The following is a 20,094-nucleotide window of genomic DNA, read 5'->3' as shown; positions in this document are numbered from 1 at the left end:
ACTGAAAATAAAACTATCTGAAGTTCATTATATGTACGAAGCTATGAGTCAGCAATAACATGCGTGTCTAAATTTGTTAGTGTCACTCTAAAATTTGTTGAGCTTTGTCAGTCCTGCAATTCACAGGTGAAAAGCATATTTGAAAAATAATTCAAAACATTAAATAAGAATTTTGCCACTTTTATCATACCACACAAGCAACCACACATTATCATACTGAAATAAAAAGGGAGTCATTTATCTACATGTACAATTATAATCTCTTAACCTGCTGATGTTCTTGATGATGTTGGAGCTGTACCTGTTTGTAACTGTTAAGCAGCATATATTTTGATGTCATATTGAAGTTGGAATAATTTGATTATAACAGTGACTCGAACTGAGGAGATACAGATCTTTAAAGTGTCCCAAAGTCCGGATGTATTACTGAATAAGGAAGCCACCTTGTGAATCCTCAACTCCAGATAATGCAATAAGACCAATATGTGTCAATAAGTGAACCTTTTCGTCAAAAATAAAGGAACAGGAGCAGGAAGTTTAGCCAGTGACATTTCCTTAGAACGAATGGGAGGTTTACAGGACTGAAAAATGTCCAGTAATGTCCAACGTAACAGGAAAACACACTGTATTCAGAGAAACTTTAACTTAACTGCCCTGGTCATTTTAGTTTCATTCTGAAGGTTTTGCATTTAAACAAAAAGCTCATCATAGGCTACGTTTCACACAAAGCATACCTTTATTCATGGAACACATCGAGTTATTTTTAAACACCGGGCCATGCCATGTTGTGCTCTGAATAACTGGAAGCGGCCTGTGTGTGTTGCTTAGTTTATTAATGACTTGTTTCCGTACAGATTTAGTATATTTCACTTCCACTTGGCCTTTAAATAAAAAAGGCAAGCTCATATAGGAAGCCATACAAAACATAAACTGCCAGGTGATGCACAAAAATACACAAGTTAAAATACGTGAGGACAAAAAACTTCATAAAAGGAAAAGTACACAAGTGTTTACATCTTAAAAGGCTCAGTTCAAATGAGGTCTGAATATCCTAAAGTGAGAAAAATGTAATAAAACAGATTATTTTTAAAATTGTACAATATTTCTTTCTGATGAAGTATAAATTACTCCAGTGAGTGTCACATTGACATATAATGTATGAGAGAAATAATATAAAAATGTTCATATAATATCAAATAAAGCATTTAGGTTTTGTTTAATTAAAAAGGGAAAAAAAACAACTTAAAAAACTACTATTTCAACATCATCATTCAGCTGTCTCCTTATCATTCTCTTTAATTGTCTCTTTATTGCAACATTTCATTGATTGTGGGAAACCTCTTGCTTTTACCTCTGCTCTTACTAAAGAAAAACACTCACTAATCACTCGGTGAGTCCTGAATCTATGCTGAATGGGTGCAATATAGATTTATTTCTAATAAATGCCATGCTGTACTTACAGTTGTAGCCCTCTGAGTTTCGACCAGTCATTTGACAAAATAAAACTAAAAACTAAAAACCTAAAAGGGCACCTTTACTTGTTAAACTGTTGCATTCAGAAAGTATAACTTCAGCAACGAGTTCTTACATTTGGCTTGCAGTAAATGTTTGTTCTGTTTTAGATATCTATTAGATATCTGCATTCTGATTGTTTTGTCTATGTTTGTTAATTCTGAAGCACTTTATCTTATTAATGATAAAAGGTTAAAAACAAATAAACTATATCATTGTCATTATGTGTGCATGGGGAATATATTCTGACCTGTAAAAATAAATAAATAAATAAAAATCTTTGCACAGACGGTAAATGATCGAAAAACAGAAAAATAAAAGATGCACCACTGTCCTCGGTCTCGTATTTCACCATTTGCTTGTTCAGCTTTTTCTCTTTACAGTTAAACTAATGTTTAGCCTTTATAGCTCTCTTCTTTTAGCAGCGTCGTGTGGCTTTCTACAGTCTTCATACTTTGAGATCAATGCCCTGAAAGAGTTCACCACAATAGGGTCTTGAATGCATATTGCTCCCCCACCTCTGCCCATCTGGCTCCTCTCTCTGTTCATATCAGCGATGCAGGTCCAGTCACCAGCTGAAGTCACACACCACTTGGAGTGATCCATCGTGGTATTGAAGGGCTTCTGCAGAGGGAGTTTTACTTCCTGCACATTGTAGACGTGATGAGGGATGCTGGAGCTGCAGTTAGAGGGCAGAGGTTCACGCATCTTTCCCCAACTCTTAGCAAACAGGTCCTGTGGCATATTGTTTGTGATAAGGCCGGAGTAAAGATCTACAGTTCAGGGAAATCAAAACAGGGAAAAAAAAAACAACACTGATAACTGCCATTTTATAGGGACTGCTTAAGAGTACACCTTCATAAAATGTCTATTTTGTCAACACACGTTATCAGTTCTGTCCTCATAGTAAAATTAAATTGGACTGCTGTGTAAAATGTGTATAAAAAGCATATAAAATATAATTAAAATTCTTTGACTAACTGTAAAAAAAATTTGAATGAGGAACGTTTACCACTGTGTTACATCCCCACCTCTTCTGCTTTTGATATTGAAAGCATAAGGAACAGCGAGAGGACCAGTTGCCGTAGTTTTCAAAGCAAAAACTGTTGTATTCTTGCCTTATTCAGCAGACAGTAACAGGATTTCTATTTGTCTATTTATTTATTGCATTTTTCACTGCTGAATCTTAACTCCACACACTCACCATCACCAAATCGTGTGTATTTTGCAAAGCTGAGGAAAACGCGATTCCCCATGGAGGTCAAATTCAGCACATTAAACCAAGGTTCCCTTTTTGGGTAGCAGCTTCGCTGTGCTACACACTTTAACTCTTCATGAAAAAATGGTGGGAGGTCAGAGTCATATGAGTAGGCATGGATGTACTTCAGCTGCAATCCTGCAAAGAAAAAAATTTGCCTGATATACACACGTATACAAATGTATTGTCACACAGAATAATAGCCAAAACAGTTAACCTACCTATGTGTTTGAACTTTTCATAGGCAAAAGTAACACAAAGAAATGTTTGAGCATTAGCGTTTCCACTGTCTGGCCAGAAGTCTTTGCTTTGAAATGTTGGAAATTTCGGTGTACTGTGTGAAAGCCACACTCCAGTTTTTTTGTCCAACATCACAACCCCTTCAGGAAAAAGAAAAAGCATGAGCCTGTTACATTTGGATTTGTCAGACTTTTTTGCGTATTCCCGCTGAACATTGTTGCGCCCACCTTTACTGTGGCCAAATGAAGCTGACACTGTCTTTTGATTTGGAGGCTGATCGTTGTAGAGCAAGAACCCGAAGCCCTCCGTCTGAAATAAACATAAAAACAACAAACAAAACTCTGAATTTGTATCCGTGTCAAAAGAGAGCCATTTATTCTTTCATATATTACCTTTCTGTCATAGAAGTCAAGAAGAGGTTTCAGTGTGTTTGCCACTGAGCCAGATTTACTATTGATTTTCTCTTTGCTGCGTTTCCACCCATCTGTGTGCTCATCCATGTAGAAATATGTCAAGCCGTCATTATCTCTTCTGGGTAGCTTGTATAAGATAAACCTAATGGTGGGGAGGAAAAATGATTGTACAATTTTCTTTTTTTTTAAATTTATTCAGCTAAAACAGTCCGTAGATGATGAAAATAAACACCGCCACAACTCAAAATCTGCACCAACCAGTCAACCTCTTGTCCTTTGTCATTCCTGCATCTCACGTCTGAACGACACCCTTCAGAAAGGATCACCACACTTAAGAGGACTCTCATTAACGTTGTCTGAAACAATCAAACATATTCACATCAGAATAAACAAGTAAAAGAAGGCAGTCCTTATTTCTTTTCATATGATGCAGGTGGTCTTACTGGCAGTGTCGTGGACTACTGTATATCTATTGAACTTTCAGTAAGACCACAGCACTGTTGCCTTTGGGCAGGATACTATAAATATAACACATTTTAGCTTTCAGTTTTGTGAGTAAAACTAGAAAGCGTCAGTTCCTAAATGTGTAGTTTAATTTTGAACAGAAATTCTGGATGCTCCAGTAAGGTATCGAAGGGGTGTGAGAATGATCAGGGGAGAAATATGGAGTGAAACCATAATTCTTTTGTATTCTTTTGCAATACAAAATCAAATTAAGATTATGCTGATCTTAATTTAATTTAAAATCAACTTAGATTGTTTTTGTTAGTTGCTAATAGTAAAGAGAAACACTGCACCTCATATTCAAAGTTTAGGGATAAGAATAACACATAATGTATTATAAGTAGCCTGTATGAATTCTGCCTCATCATTAAACCACTTCCTGGACAAATGCACAACCACTTCCATATTCAAGAGCATATTTACAAGCCAAACTTAACATTTGTCAGATAAGAGGACATGCTTTCAAACTTTGCAGAAGAGAAGTGTACAAACAATGCTCAGATTCCTAGATTACTTCTGTTCTAATCATTAATTATTTTACACTGTAGGCCAGTGTATGTATTTACACTTCATTAAAGCCTATGCATTCATCTGTTGGCAGACTGGAATGAAGGTAAAACATATAATCACATATTTTAAATTCAAAGCTTCATGTAACAATCTTTTACAAACACTCTGTATTACACTGTATTTGTACTCAGTGCAGTACTGTGACCATTGTGTTCAAGTTGCCTTCTAATACAAAGGTTTTTAAACTAAAATATTAAGCCCTACACAACCTCAGATGAGTAACTCTTATTTTTTTGTATAGCGTTTTAAGCATTTTACTTACGTGTCCATCCATCTTCATTTCCCGTCCAGCTCTCTGTTCTACAAGCAAACCTGCTTTTGCCACTCTTAAATGGAACTCACGCCCACGTCTCCTTTCTTTATATCAGCTGCTTCCTCATTCAAAACCGGTACTATCAATGAATGAAGTCTTTTACTTTTGAACTTGCCTGCTGACATTCCTGTTGCCACTGTGGGGGGGTACGACCTGCTATTTGAGCCCAGAAGAAAGAAGTTTGACTTGAATGTGCAGGAACAGGCATGTTTATTTGTAAGAACAAGTTATGAAAGTGAAACAGCATTTGACACACTCTGAATTACTGCACCCGTCAGACACTTCCTTGCCATTACAACACAGAGGAGCACAAACCGTCACTGAAATCCCTTTAAGCATCCACTGGATAAGTCACTGTGCTGGCATGCAAAACATACTACTTCTCTTTGTCTCTGCTCATTTAACCAGTTTCAACACATAGACTGTGAGAGCACAATCATTCTTAATCGTCTGTAGTAAGATTCACTGTACATCCCACCACAACTGTGTCACTCTTCTGTTGTATCTCTGCTTCAGTTTTATATGAGCACAGCATCTGAAGCGAGGCTGAGAACACGCAGGGTCACAGTGAAACATGGTGTAGTAGGACAGTTGGATCAGAGGTCAGTCAGAGTCCTGTGGACAATAAGATGGCACAGACTAAAATAACTGCGATACTCAATAAATGTATTAAAACAAGCCAATGAGATACAATAATACTCAATATGACTATAGTCGTCTGGCCACAAGGTGACACTGTTTACCCCAGGGCAATAAATACTGCTTAAATCTCCCAAACCATCATAAAATAAAAACTGGGAGCCATTGAAACATCTGTTTCTTGCATCTGCATTAATTTGACACGATTGATTTGTAGTAGTATGAACTTATGCCAATGCTTAAACTATAAGTACTATAAGTAAAAAGAAAAAAGCAGCACATTGTACTATTTCAGCCTTTTAATATGAACAGGATGATTTAAAACTCTGTGGTAAGTCTTTGCATTCATCTACCAGTAACAGCAGGGATTCTCAACTGAGGGGTGAGGAGATCATTTCTGGAGTTGTGGAAAACAAATGACATACAATTACATATGTGTAGTATTACATTTTCTGTGCTAGTGATATAATTTGAGATAGAACAGATCTTATTGAGTGTCAAAGTGTGCATGCTCAAGACTTTTACAGGGAAGGGCAGGTAAAGGGAAGGTAGTTTCACTCGACTGTGTAATGTCTTGAAAAGGTTGAGAATCACAGACTCAGAGAAATACATGTACTACATACTGTAAAACTCAACATTTCATTAAAATGTCGCAATTCTCTTCTAGTACAGCAAAAATGTTTGGCCCAATAAAGGCACATGTTTGAAATTTCCAACTAAAACATACAATAAATGTGAGTAAAATTTACTAGAATGTAAGTTTGTCAAAACATTGTACTCAATTAGGGTTCAAATAAATATGTAGCTATCATAGAAGCGGTGTGTTACAACATCTGTTGCTGCTGTTGGTTTTCAGGGGAATTTGTTTGTTTCGTGCCGACGATTGCATGTAAGCTGCTTTAACTCTACAGCAACTCTACATCTTCTTATTTGGTGCCGCAAATTCCAGATTCAAACCTGATCATTCCAGTCATCCTGTCATTCTGTCTCGCTCAGCAGCCGATGTACCAATCCACCGCCTGTCTGAAAGCCTTGTAAATCACTGGGTTGTAGGAGCAGATGAGGCCCCCGCCACGCCACAGCTGGGCCCTCTCCCTGTTCAGATCCCCCAGGCAGGTCACCTGGTCCTCATAAGCTTGAGACACGCACCACTTTGAGTGGTCATAATGTGAGTGGAACAGGATGGATGTCGGAAGCTGAATCCTCTTGATGTTCATGGCGTGTTTGGGCAGCGAGCAGTTGGAGGGCAGCTCGTGGCCTTGTGTCTGCCAAGACTCCACGAGAAGGTCGGCATTCAGGGCCTGAGCCACCCAGCCTGTGTAGATATCTGAATGAATTCCAATGAGCTGGTTAGTTGAAATGCAAGATGATTTAAAGAGTTCAACTTACGGAACATAATTTGGGTCTTCATACTGCTCTTGATTAGGTTTGATATTCCAAATAATATGAAAATGAGCCACAAAAACCTTTACTGTACAAACACAACTCTCTTAAAGTAACTTAGCAATTAGCACACCAATAAAATAAAGGAAAATTTACTGCTGCCATTGTCCACATTTGTGCTCAAAATGGGTAAAAGAAGACCCTGCCGCATTGTAAATGGTCACAAGTCAAAAACAATTCGAGTAGGAAATACTGAGCCGGGTACTGCTGCTTCCTCCCACCGTCCAAAAACATGCATGTCAGGTTAACCGGTGTCTCTAAATTGACCCTAGGAGAGAGTGTGACCGTGCATGGTTGTTTTGTCTCTGTGTGGCCCTGAGATGGACTGGCGACCTGTCCAGGGTGTACCCCACTTCTCGCCCAATGACAGATGGGATAGGCTCCAGCCTGATCCTAAGCTGGATTGAAAGGGTGTAGAAAATGGATGGAATACTGAGTCGGGTGTGTTCAGTGTTTTAAGATGATGGTGTGTCTGCACCTGATAATGAGCCCATGTGTCAAACAAGAGAAAAACCCAAAACCAGCAAACGAGAGAAGTTTTGCAGAGTCCACAGCAAGCAACTAAATGGCAAGAAAGCCAGTGTAAAGTGTAAATGACCAACAGTACATGAGTAACACTTACCATCCACAAAGTGTTCAGATTTGACAAAACTGGCAAACTTGTTCCCCTGGAGAGAAAAAAGCTGCTCCGTCCTCCTGTTGGAGGCCAGCGGTGGTTTGGAGCCCTCACACAGCTGGGCCAGCTGTGGCAGGTCGGCCAAGAACGCGGTGGGGACAGAGCAGTTATAGAAACGTGGGTACAGATAGACCAACTGCTTCGCTGCAGGACAGCAGAGAGAGAACAGATGCTGTGTGTTCGACAACTAAACAGAAAACATTCTTTATAGCCAGAAAGAACATTTGAGCTTATATCTAAATGTTGGACATTATCCGAGTAACTACTTTTCTCATATATAGATGTCAAATGTGGTAATATTGTGCATCGGCTCAATCAAACTGCCGTCATTATAAATGCCTTTCCACATTCAGCTGAAATTTTGAAAACATTTTCTTCTCAGCAAAACAGTTATTATGTAATCAAAGGCTTTATGTATGTCAGATGCTCCATTAGCAAAACAAAACACAGCAGACCAACTGAGTCTGAGTCAGACCAACTCTTTTTAAAAAGAGGCTCAAGACTCACCTTTTTAATCAGGCTTTTATTTGATTTCCTTTATTCTTTATACTTTAAATTTTGTTCTATATTATTTTAATCATATGTTTTAACTCCATGTTGTAGTTAGACATTTTAACTATAAGAGCTGAAAAGGATTTTATCTATTTTGTTCATTTTACACCTTTTTATTTTTATTTATTTTAATCTTTTAGTCTTTCAGTTTTTAGCTCCATGGGGGCCTACCGCCCTGGGTGCTGCTTTTGGTCCACTGACGGGGCTGCTGTCCTGTGGACTGCTTTGGCCCGGGTGGCTGGAGGGCTCCGCACCTTGGTGTGGGGCCTCTTGTTTGCCCGGGTCGGGGACTGTCTCTGTGGCGGCGTTCCTTGTACTCATGGGCCGGGAACCCTCTCAGTGTGGTCAGCCCCTAAGGGTGGCTTTTTCCTCGGTGCCCGGCCATGTCTCTCTCAAATAGGTGCAGTGGGTCTGAGCTTGTGTGTTTGTGTGTGCATATGTGTGTGCGTGTCTCTGTGTCTCTCTGGGTATTTATGGGGGTGGGAGGGTTGGTATGTTTTATCATTGTTGTTTTTAGCCTCTGTGAGGCACTTTGTGTTGCTTTTAAAGTATGCAATTTGCCATATAAATAAAATTTGATTTGATTTGAGAGGGACCAGAGATCTTCTAAACATCTTTGATCCCAATCATTGAACTGCTGGACACTCTCAGCGTGTCTGGACCGCACTCGTGTTGATCAGATACACTTGGCAATGGTTTTCGACTGGATTTTACAGGGCTTATCGTGTAAGAAATGTCGAACTTAGCATTCACTCACCTATACGGAGGAACTGTGCATACTGGTAGGTCACACACAGGGCAGTTTGACCGTTAAGTTTGCCAGAGGAGGGGTACAAGTAGCCCTTCTCAGGGAATGAAGGGAAATGGGGAATACTGTGCGACATCCAGAAACCTTGGGAGTGGTCAAAGAGCAGAACCCCTACAGGATGCACACAAACAACCCTTTATGCACAAAGGTCTGTTAGAACACACACACATACAACACACATGCAAAGCAGCACGGATGCTCTCACAAATTTCCATCAAAGTTGTGTCAGAGTGGTTGGTAACTCTAAAGTCAACAGCGGTTATCAGGCTGATGCTCTTTGGCCGTTTCCTCCCCCCTGACCATATTGATCTGCTCTTTCTTGCCGAATCATACGGTAGCACTGCACGGCTGGACTATCAGCCTGGAAAAGATCCATGCTAAACACCACACACACACACACAAAAAAGTGCCACAACATCATTATGACTCGCACTGCTGCACTGTAGCATTCAAGCAAATTTTTTGTCACAAATACAACAAACTTTTTAAAACTTTACAGTCACCGTGACACTGCAACTCTTTTTTTGAATCCAACACAGGTTTTCTGATACTGTCAGGCACACTCTCCCCAAAAATAAACATTCTGTCCCCTGTGTAAATCTTAAAGGGACGACATGACGTTAGCTACAAAACCTCCAAACTTAAATCAGCTTGCATCTTTTCATATATGCCACAGACATAAAATTACTGTTCTGTTTTTGACCTTTATAAAGAGCACATTTTAAGGTATAGAGTGTTTCTGCCTCTCGAACAAAAACAATTTATTCTAATATAGACGTGATTTCTTTTTCTAATTCACTGTACCTTTCGTGTGTCCATATTCTCGCATGTATTTCAGGACTGGTGGTCCATCATTGTAGAGGGCGTAGACTGAGCTGTTAGACTGGAAGAAAAGCTTATTTCATAAACCGTATTTGGAGAAACGCACCTTTGGGCAGGGAATTTGTTCCTATCGTTTTGTTTCATTTGAAGGATGAGAGGCTTAATTCTTAACTCTTACAAGAAAATGCTGTGAAACCTTTAAGGGGAAAGTGACACAAAGAGACAAAACCGGGGCCGTTTGAACAAGTTAAACAAATTATATGGGTAGATATAGATCAGCTTGGATTATTTTCTATAAATATGGGTAAGTTTTTTTTACTTTTTTTTCAATTTTGTATTATACTAAACTGCTGATGGTTGTTTTGTCACATTTGCTGCACTTGTAACAAAGTTAACCATTTCCCCATCATGTTTAATCAGTTGTTTGGTCTTGTTTACTCTCTAGTTGCTGGAGATCAGAGCCAAAAGCTAAAATATAATCATTATTTTCAGCTTCATCTGCTTGGGAAAGATAATTAATGTCCAGCTTCACTTTAACTTAGTTCCATATAGGAAATGAAGAAAAGCCAACTCAGTAAACATCTCATTACAGAAACAAGGGTCTCACTCAGGGATCCGTGTATGAGACCCACATGAACAACATGGACATGATCTCACCATGTAGGTCTTTCCCATGTACAGCTGATTGAGGGTGTTGCCTATGGCTCCTTGGCTGCTGTTAACCATGAATTTACTCATCTGCCAACTCCCTACTGATGAGTCCAGGTACATGTACTCCACCCCACTGCCAACCTCACCGATCCTATACCTGGGCAGTTTGTAGATGATAAACCTGGAAGAGAGGGAGACACAATAAAAACACCGTAACTGAAACCTCAGCGGTTCAACTATTGTGCTGTTATGTAATACATCAACTCACCAATCAACTGGTTCACCGGCTTCATTTCTACAGGAAATGTCTGCTCTACACACCATGAAACACAGCAGTGTGTTTGCAATGTGGAAGCACAAAGTGAAGAGTGTGGCCATCCTGATCAACTCGTATGGCTGATGCGAACACGGCAGAGGACGAACTACTCTATCTGTTTAGAGGTAGTGCGATTTATGGTTGAATGACTTAGAAAGTGAATACAGCACAGCTGCTTGGACATGCAAAACAGGAAGTCATGAGACGTCGTCACATGACAGGGAAATAGCAAAAGTAGCAAATGTGTAAGTGAAGTCATTTAAATGTGGACTCATGACCACATCTACCTTTATTTATCCACTTTTTTTTAATTTTGTGTGAGTGTGCATTTTACAGCACAGTTGTTGTTTTTTTTTTTTTTTCAAACATCAACTGTTGGACCTTCTCAGCACAACCACAGTCATCTTTTATAATCAGCAACGAGGACGCAAATCACTGAAGTGAAAATCGTTTGGGTGAAAAAAGATCATCTCACCAATTTAACCGCCAGAAAGCCGTGATCAAATATTTTCATTTGAACAGTTTTAGTTGAACGATTGAATAGGAGCCATGTTTTAGAACTGAAAATCATACTAAACTGAATAAGTCGTGCGGTCACTTATCTGTGTTTCAGAACACTAAACGTGGACTGTAAGATGGTTAAACAGACAACATAAGAATGTCTTCAAATGTTTTGTTTGATATGACTTCCTAATGCAACATGACTTATTCAGGAAAATCTCAAATATAACCATAATCAGCATTTCTTGTGTGTATATATACTGTGAATTATTTAAGTTAGAGGATGGTGAACTGTCTCCAAATCTGAAATTGTTTAAACAAACCATGCCCATTTCAATTGTTCCTATATTGTGTAAACCAGTTCTGTGCCTTTCAAGACACCTCAGTTATCATTTTCATCTCAGTCTGTCGTTGATCTCGCATCTAGAAGCATTTTTCCAAATTTGGACATCTGTTAAAGACAGAAAAGGTAAACACAAAACTGCTTATAGCATGTTTTTTTTTTTTAGGAGTTCAAGATGAGCAAATCCATCAGATAATCTCCAGATAGTTTTGATCCAATCACTTCTGATATGACGTCTAAAATGGGTTTGAGGAAAATGAAGAGAACGTAGCGATATGACAAACTGAGAGAAGAGCGGCGACGTTGCCTGTGAGTGAAGCTGCTTTTGAATTAATTGCAGAAAAACTTGATTATTGTAGCACCACCCAGTGATGAAGTACATTAGGTTTTTGGTCCCAGCAATGGGGGAGAAACTAGGAGTTTCCAACGCTCTGAAGTTTCCTGTTCCGCAGTCATATGGTTTTACTGCAAAAACACTTTTAGTGGCGCAAAGCAAACTGAAATACAACAAACACAACTGAGCTCCAGCAGCGTCACTCCCTGGACCTCACAACAATAACAATGTCAGCATATTAACATCAATTTCTTTGAATAACAACTTCAAGTCCAGCTTACAGAAATAAAAACATTCATATGTAAAATTGGTGAGGATTTCTTTTCTTTGCATTTAGTCCAGATGAGGGTGATTATATTCATCGATATTTTCCCCGTTAAATGATTTAGTCCAGTTTTTCTACACTAGCCCATTCTGGATTCTGTTTTTAAATTAAATTAACAATCTTTTTTCCCTTAATATGGAGCTCTGTCGTTTACGGTATTTAACCTTAAAGCGTATCACTGTGCTACAGTACAGTCTTTGTGCAAATGATCTCAGTAACATTGGAATAGCGAAAGAAATCTCTTCTTTCGTGCTCATACAGGGTGAATGATTATCTTTGTGGAACATTCTCCTTTTGTGCAGATAAAGTACAATTAATCGAAGTGAAAAGGAAAACATGGTGTGGTGGATTTGACAATCCAAAAGCTGCCAACCTATGGAAATCTGGTGAATGATGTTTGATTTGATCAGTTACCCCTCAGGTGATCTATTTAAAAAGACTTCTACCTGAAACACATCAGTAACAGCTCCGCAGCTGTAAGGCTGCTCTGAACAACATGGATAAAAGATGCCTGCAAAAACTTGTAAGCAGGTCCACAAAATGCACCGCAAAAGAACTGAGGAAGAATGCAAATTAACACTAATTTTTTATTTGTTAGTAAGCGTCATACATAAAAGAATGTACGAAAATGCGTGTTTGTGTTTGAAATGCTGGCAGATCCAGTGCAAGAGGTTCTAGGGGGAAGAGGTTAAATACATGACAATTTCCACAGTTCAATGATACAACAAGGAGATCAATAGACGATAAAAAGAAAAATAAACTTGGACTGAGATAGGAACTTGAACTTGTCCCTTTGGATGCGTTTGTGTGTGCATGTGTGAGAGGGAAATTACGCGCACGGAAAATGGGACGAGCTTTCACCTACAAACTCCCAATAGCTTGAGTGCAAGGTGGCAACACCCTCCACAAAAATCCTCCCTTATTGGAAAGGGAAACTTTTAGCTGCCGACGGAACAGCAGACTGAGCTCAGACACAGAGCAGGTGAAGGGGAGGAGAGCACCATGGCAACTGCTGCAGATCAGGTAACATTTCATTAAGTTGTGCAGAGACGGATTTCTCTCTCTCTCTCCCTCTCTCTTTTTTTTAAAGAGCCTAATATGATTGAACTTTTCTGTTGGTGCAAATCTATCCTACCGTACTGGATTCAGTACTGGAGTTTACCTCATTATTTGAGGTCAGCGACCACACGGCCAAACTATAACCTGTTGGTTTTCAGAATTATGAAACAACTCAACACTCAAAACACTGTCAAATAAGTCCAAATATTCCTATCAGTCATGATCTATTTCAATATCTTTTATCCTCACACATTAGTTATTTATTTATTTTTTTTTACAATTCTATATTTCATTGTCAACTGAGCACAACTTATGTTAATGGTTACAGAAATAGGTTGAGTTAGAAATGTGCAAATATAACGCACACATTTCACAAAATTCAAATTGGGCACCTACAAACTGTCAAAACATCAAACTTTTAAGGGGAAGGCAGTCAAGCAAAAGGTCTCATAATGCAGATACACAATCATTAAACGTGCTGTCTTGGCACAGAAACAATGATACCACTGGGAGACGCTTAACTCTCGCAAATAAGCTGCTCGTCTTCCACAGAATGTGGAGTTTGTGCGAACAGGCTATGGAAAGAACTTAGTGAAGGTGCTGGTCATCAGGAGACAGGGGAGCCACCACTACATTATCGAGCTGATGGCTAACGTGGAGATCACACTCAAGTCACGCAAGGACTACCTAACGGGAGACAACTCGGACATCATCCCCACCGACACCATCAAGAACACCGTGCACGCCCTGGCCAAAATCAAAGGGGTGAGTCGAGCATCACGCCAAGGAACCAGACAACGTACTGAAGCTTGTGCCCCAATGAATCAAAGACTGAGAGCAGAATGTTAAACTCATTAATTAACATGTTTATTCATTAATTTATTACTTACAGAAATGAATGGACAGTGGGACCTTGAGGTTAACTATAGTTTGGACTGCTCTTATTTCTTATGATACCGTCATTATTAGGCCAAACTACTGATTGCATGTTTCCAAAATGACGTACCATTTCTTAGTGAGCTTTACAGTTTAACAGTAGAATCGTCTCCTGAAGCAGTCTAAGCTCTTGCAGTATGAAAAATGCTGTGAGGCCGCTGCTAAAAGTCAGCCTTAGCACAGATTTAAAGCCTCTGTAAGCCTAAAATGGAACGTTTTGTCCCCTACAAAAAGAGACTGAAGGAGATTACAGAAGTTATCTTTGGAAACAATGAAGATGTGCAAAGATGTGATTTAGAATTTTGCTACGGCACGCTGTTCGTGAAGCTGGCAGCCATGGGGATGCTAATGCTCCTGCCTAACGAAGTCATTTGAATCAAACGAGAAAGCACAGGCGAACAAATTTGTATCATAGTTTAGCGAAGTGGCTTTGTCTACTTCTAAGGTCAGAGCAATCTTTGTCGTCCAGCTTTAAGCAGCTGCAGCTCCACAGAAGGCTGGGATCAACAGAGATTGAAAGGTTAAAACAAAAGGTTATTTTCAATGGCTTGTTTCTACTCAATGAATTGATTTGGTCTTTCAAATGGATTGAAATACAGAAGTATTGGTGTCATAATCCCAGAATATTAGAGAAATCTTCTAGTAGGAGTGAGATGAAAACAAAGTGCCTCTCTATTTGTTTGGGAGCGAGACTCCAAATATGACACATATAGATAGATAGCTTTTATTTATAGCTTCTTTTTCCAATCTGTTCAGGTGAAGACCATCGAGCAGTTCTCCCTGGACATCTGCAATCATTTCCTGACCTCTTTCAACCACGTGCTGAGGGCCAAGGTTTACATGGAGGAGGCCCCGTGGAGGCGGTTGGAGAAGGTGAAACACAGGGTCAAATGACCAAAGCCGGAGTTCATTTAAGTGTTTGAATTTCTCACGGCTGTTTAAGCAGCACCACTAATCAAGTGTGCATTAACCTGATGGAATGTTTTTTTGGTAAAAAAGAAAACAAGAAAAAAAAACACATACCTTGTTTCTTTTTTTTTTTTCTTCTCAGAATGGGGCAGAACACGCTCATGCATTTATCTACAGCCCAGAAGCTTTTCGTTTTTGTGATGTCGAACAGACCCTCAACGGTAATCACACACACACATAAATGAAAGTGAAAGTGAGTGGAATGCATGTCCAAAAAAAAACCAAAACGCGATTGTAATTCATGCTATGTGTGCAGCTAAAGTTTATGCAACACATAATGTCTGTTCTGCGTACTCTTGTGGCAGCTCCAAGCTTCATCTCGCTTAGCAGTCAACAAGTGCAGTTTTGATCACTCATATGTCAGTAATTCAGTGAATATCACATACAAACGATGTCAGGAAACTGGATACTAATTTATTTGTGCCCAGTTCTGACTTCTCTGGCTTATTGATCAAATCCCCTGCAGTTTGGCAGTGGTGCAAATACTGTCAACAAAGGGATCTATGGATGTACAGCTAAGCCTTTGGCTTTGCTCAGTGTCACTGAGGCTTATGATTGGCTTCATTTCCATGGAAACATTTGAAACATTTCCTGCTTCTTCCATACTCACCAGCTCTGTGCCCCACACAGGATCCCCAGTAGTTCACAGCGGAATGAGGGACATGAAGGTGCTGAAAACCACCCAGTCTGGTTTCGAGGGTTTTCTCAGAGACCGCTTCACCACACTGCAAGAGACCAAGGACAGGTGTTTCTGCACATCTGTCTATGCCAAGTGGCGGTACAACAACGTTCAGGATGTTGACTTTGACGCTGCATGGTAATTATATGTTATTTGTGAGGGAAAACGCAACATTCACTGCACTTCTTCGAATGAGCAGCGGATTCAGTGTGACCTTACTTGCAGTGAAAATTCGCAAAATAAAAGCACCACATTTCCTGTCTGATAAAACTAAGATACGCCCTCATAGAGAATTCCCCTCCCTTATAGGAAGACTGTGAAGGAGACAATCTTTGAGAGGTTTGCCGGCCCCTATGATCGTGGAGAGTACTCACCGTCTGTGCAGAAGACCCTTTATGAAACGCAGGTTCTGGTCCTGGAGAGAATTCCTGAGGTGCTTAAAGAAATCACGACACTCATAATATCCCCATAATCATCTGTTTTAAGTCGCTCCCAAAAATCTTGGACAGGCACTTCTTCTAACTAATTTCATCATGTAAAAATTAAACATGCCTTTACTGTGTGGGATTAATCTTGTCCTCCATATTTTCTCCAACATTTCTACTTTGCTGCAAATATTCAATGTCCATTAACGGCCACATTAAGACATCCAACAGGCTTATTCAGGAAAGCCTGACTGAAAAGGACGTGTTGTTTTACAGGTGGATGAAATAGAGATCGTCATGCCCAACCAACATTACTTCATCATAGACATGACAAAGATGGGCATCGCCAACCAAAATGAGGTAAGTTCTGTTTTTACATCATGTCGTGCAGGTTTTCTTGGATCAAGGGCTAAGTTGGTGACTGATGTGCATTCTTCCCTCAATAGGTGCTTCTTCCTCTGGATAGCCCATCAGGAAACATCACGGGGACATTGCGCAGGAAACAGCGAGCCCGACTTTGAGAGCGTTCTCACTTTCCTGTAAAAACACTGCCGCTGTAATTCAAGTATTCACCTGAATGAGCCACCTGACTGAAAAGCTCATTGCATGCAAAGTAGACAGTTCAATTCTGAATATGATGGCCCTTGATGATTCAAATCACATCTTGAGATTGATGCTTCAGACTCTGTCATGTGAATATGTAACATAAAGTGAAACGAGAGCGAGAACCGCTGCGACAAAAGTCCCAAAATGTTGTTGTTCTTTGGTGAGAAAAGAGCACCATTTATTGCGAATCTCAGATTCAGATATTCAAACTCCAGTGTTATGTTGCACATATACATTGGTCATACACACTTCAGTACAGTTGTCTGTGTGACAAATCTGAAAGCACCACAGGTAGGTAAATAATAAGGATATATACACAAATATTTCATACCAAGAGCCACAAGCCTAAATAATGTAGGTGTGCAGAAACAAAGAGGCTTCTAGTTGGGTTCTTGTGTCTAGGAAACTAAAATGCATCACTGTTACATGCTCAGGACAACTCATGGACTCAGATGCAAAGTTTAGAACATAAAAACTAAATTTAGACTACATCTGTATGCATCAAAATGATTTTCTGCAAGTTATCAAAGTGTTCAGGTATGACAAAACATACAAAGAATTCAATTATATATCATCTTCTGTACAAATACTTTTTTTGTTTTTTTTTTAAAAACCATCATAGGTCAATTCACTTTGCACAGACATACACCACACCGACATATATAAATGATACCTGCAGAGTCTTATTTAACTCCACTTAAATAAAACACACAAAACAAAAATACGTAACTCAAGCAGCAGAAAAAAGAATGGCTGAAAGGGTAAACAGCTGAATGGACGCCATGTGCAGACCATTTTTGGGGTCCACGCTTATAAAAACATACAGCATTCAAATCCTGTTAAGGTGCCACTGTGGGCAGAGGAGTCTTTGTGAAGCAACAGCTAACCTGGGGGTCTCCTGACATGATGATTGTCACTGAGGCGAGAGGTGGGACGGCCTGCGGAGCTACGAGGCGTTGCTCTTCAGGTGCTGAGTTTGCAGTGGCTTCACGTGGTACTCGTAGATCTTCAGCGCGGGGCCGAGCTTTATCGACAGCCCCGTGAGGACATCGTTACGCGTCATCAGGAGCAGGGACTTGCCATCGATTTCCTGTCAAGAGGAGGCAGAAGTATTCGATTAGGGATATTAGTTTGGTAGAACGGCACGACAGGGATTTTGTGTGAGTAAAAAAAATGGCAAACAAAAAATAAAAACACTCCAACCTGATCCTGGAAAGCTGTGGCTTGCTCCTCAAACCCTGTTGCTTTGAAGTAATTGACAACGTCGGCAACTCCCCAGTTGGAAGGGTCCGGCAGCTGACCGTTCTCCACTGGGCTGCAGGGTGAAAAGTCAAAGTCTTAAAGTTAACGCACACTAAAGAGGGACAGCGGTTTAACCAATGATTTCAAATCTTTCTTAGAAATAAAAGCACAATTCTCGCTCTTATTGCAGAAAATACCTTTTGGTGTCAACTGAGCCATTTGCCTTGTCTTCCATGCCGGCTGGGGGAGAAAATAAAGCATGAGGTTTTTAGAGATCAGGACTGCTGATTTTTTTTCTTTGTTTGCATCTGAGAAATGTAAAATAAAATAATAATAAAAATTGACAACAATTTTTTTTTTAAAATTCTATTTTAACCCCATTAAGTCAGATTGGTTAAAATAGCAAATAATGCTTGATATGATACGTCCTGTTTGTTATGCAGGCATATTGGTAGTATAGGAGTATAGCTATATGAGTATATGCAAAGCATATGTCGTGCATATACTTTACGTATGAAAAATAACAGAATTGTAGCTATTCTCTGGGGTATTTTTATTTAGAAGTTTAGAATTTGGAAGTTTTTGGGAAAACAAAAAGTGATGCGATATCTAGGGTGTAACATTAACGCAAATTCTGATAGCCTGCAGATATTCACACTGAAAAACAAGAATAAAGTAAAATGGTCATATCCCTGCTTGTGAGAAAACCGGCTGATGAATTACAACGACGGGTGTCAGTTCTCCATCTTTCAGGGATCGTCAGCAAACACAATAATAACATCAAACAAATGGATAGTTTTACCCAAAGGTCGAAGCAGTTTTTTTTACGTCTTTTAAAAGCACTGAGTTTTATGTGTGCATCTGCAGGAGGACTATCTCAGTCAGAGAAATAAAACCGATGCTCCTACAGGATCTATGGTGCAGACTTTTTGGTCTTTCCAATAAAGTGTATAGAGTCCAGCATGTCCAGTGTGTCAGATTTAACCTGGAATATACCGATGAATCCTTAGGGCATTTTACACAGCACATCATTTGTGATGTTGAACAGTTATGTGCGTATGAGCTAAGCTTGGTCATTTATAAAGGGCTACAGATTTTTCAATAAGAAACTCTTCTACACACGTTGCAGCTTGTCAATAAAGAGGTTTTTTCCCCCCCTCTCCTCAGCCCGTGCGACTTTTAAGTTGAAACATTGAGAGACTGGTAAAGAAACTAAATAAATGATTGCTCTTACATTCCGTAAGGTTGCAGAAATTTTTCATCAGATGTTTCCTCCGGGAGAACTCAGTGTGTTGGCAGTTTAAACACCATCATTGTTTATCTTTTATAGTCTGGCAGTCACTGGACGTCTTCCCTGGGGTAAAGAAAAAACTGTTACATTGTGAAGTAGTCAATACGGTGGATATGGTTGATGAATAAAACAAATCAGATGTTTTGTACAGCGGAGAGCTGTACTGTAGGAAAATGACGACCTAAAACTCACGTTGTTAGCTGTATTAAAGATAGAGTTGCGATAGAGTCATAAAATTATTTGCCGTGATTGCAATAAAATGAAATATAGGTTAAAAAATACAGCAAAATTAAGAAATAGCGTCATCTTAAACGACAACAAATAATTAGTCGTCCCTTCTGTTTTTTATCATTTACTAACACTTACGTTAAGCTAACAGCGATAGTTAGCTACGTTTGCTAATACCAAAATTAACAGTTACCTTATTTTAGGATATTCTGGCTTGACAACAATTGTTATTCCAGTCTGTGTACGTCATTCAACAAAAAAGGACAATCAGAACCCACGAGATATTTTACAAATGAATAAAAAGCAGTATTTAATCGACAAAATCAAATTATAATCAACTAAAGCCAACTAGCACCTTCGCTTTTGCTTCCTTCGCCCACGACACCAGGGAATCATGGGAAATGCAGTTTAACGTAGTTTTAATGCTGGTGTTTACGGG

The 20,094-nt window shown here is 39.4% G+C and overlaps 4 protein-coding genes across 7 annotated transcripts; 1 reads left to right on the top strand and 3 right to left on the bottom strand.

The window, feature by feature from the left end:
- Positions 1-1,852: 1,852 nt before the first annotated feature.
- Positions 1,853-4,895, bottom strand: LOC140311849 (deoxyribonuclease-2-alpha-like). The gene is made up of 7 exons (XM_072389435.1): positions 4,760-4,895; positions 3,682-3,779; positions 3,403-3,565; positions 3,238-3,319; positions 2,992-3,150; positions 2,717-2,908; positions 1,853-2,285 (listed from the first exon to the last, which is right to left on the bottom strand). Exons 1-7 carry the CDS (start codon positions 4,775-4,777, stop codon positions 1,915-1,917), a joined length of 1,083 nt encoding a protein of 360 aa, XP_072245536.1. The 5' UTR covers positions 4,778-4,895; the 3' UTR covers positions 1,853-1,914.
- Positions 4,896-5,686: 791 nt separating this feature from the next.
- Positions 5,687-10,893, bottom strand: dnase2b (deoxyribonuclease II beta). The gene is made up of 6 exons (XM_072389434.1): positions 10,670-10,893; positions 10,408-10,582; positions 9,733-9,811; positions 8,878-9,039; positions 7,515-7,712; positions 5,687-6,776 (listed from the first exon to the last, which is right to left on the bottom strand). Exons 1-6 carry the CDS (start codon positions 10,777-10,779, stop codon positions 6,442-6,444), a joined length of 1,059 nt encoding a protein of 352 aa, XP_072245535.1. The 5' UTR covers positions 10,780-10,893; the 3' UTR covers positions 5,687-6,441.
- A 2,238-nt stretch (positions 10,894-13,131) lies between these two features.
- Positions 13,132-17,498, top strand: uox (urate oxidase). Its single transcript, XM_072389429.1, has 8 exons — positions 13,132-13,243; positions 13,832-14,044; positions 14,972-15,088; positions 15,267-15,345; positions 15,815-16,001; positions 16,173-16,296; positions 16,565-16,648; positions 16,735-17,498. Exons 1-8 carry the CDS (start codon positions 13,223-13,225, stop codon positions 16,807-16,809), a joined length of 900 nt encoding a protein of 299 aa, XP_072245530.1. The 5' UTR covers positions 13,132-13,222; the 3' UTR covers positions 16,810-17,498.
- Positions 17,499-17,590: 92 nt separating this feature from the next.
- Positions 17,591-20,045, bottom strand: samd13 (sterile alpha motif domain containing 13). Of its 4 annotated transcripts, none has more exons than XM_072389430.1 (5): positions 19,849-20,045; positions 19,371-19,490; positions 18,334-18,376; positions 18,098-18,209; positions 17,591-17,984 (listed from the first exon to the last, which is right to left on the bottom strand). In XM_072389430.1, exons 2-5 carry the CDS (start codon positions 19,396-19,398, stop codon positions 17,841-17,843), a joined length of 327 nt encoding a protein of 108 aa, XP_072245531.1. In that variant the 5' UTR covers positions 19,399-19,490; positions 19,849-20,045; the 3' UTR covers positions 17,591-17,840. The 4 variants fall into 4 exon arrangements, with proteins under 4 accessions (XP_072245531.1, XP_072245532.1, XP_072245533.1 ...); XM_072389431.1 differs by having other exon boundaries at positions 19,371-19,485; XM_072389432.1 differs by having other exon boundaries at positions 20,011-20,045.
- Between the last annotated feature and the right edge of the window lie 49 nt (positions 20,046-20,094).

The sequence above is a fragment of the Leuresthes tenuis genome, unplaced genomic scaffold, assembly GCF_036924035.1.
Source record: "Leuresthes tenuis unplaced genomic scaffold, fLeuTen1.0.hap1 SCAF_7, whole genome shotgun sequence".
Classification (NCBI taxonomy): domain Eukaryota; kingdom Metazoa; phylum Chordata; class Actinopteri; order Atheriniformes; family Atherinopsidae; genus Leuresthes; species Leuresthes tenuis.
This window is presented reverse-complemented; position numbering and strand designations above follow the sequence as displayed.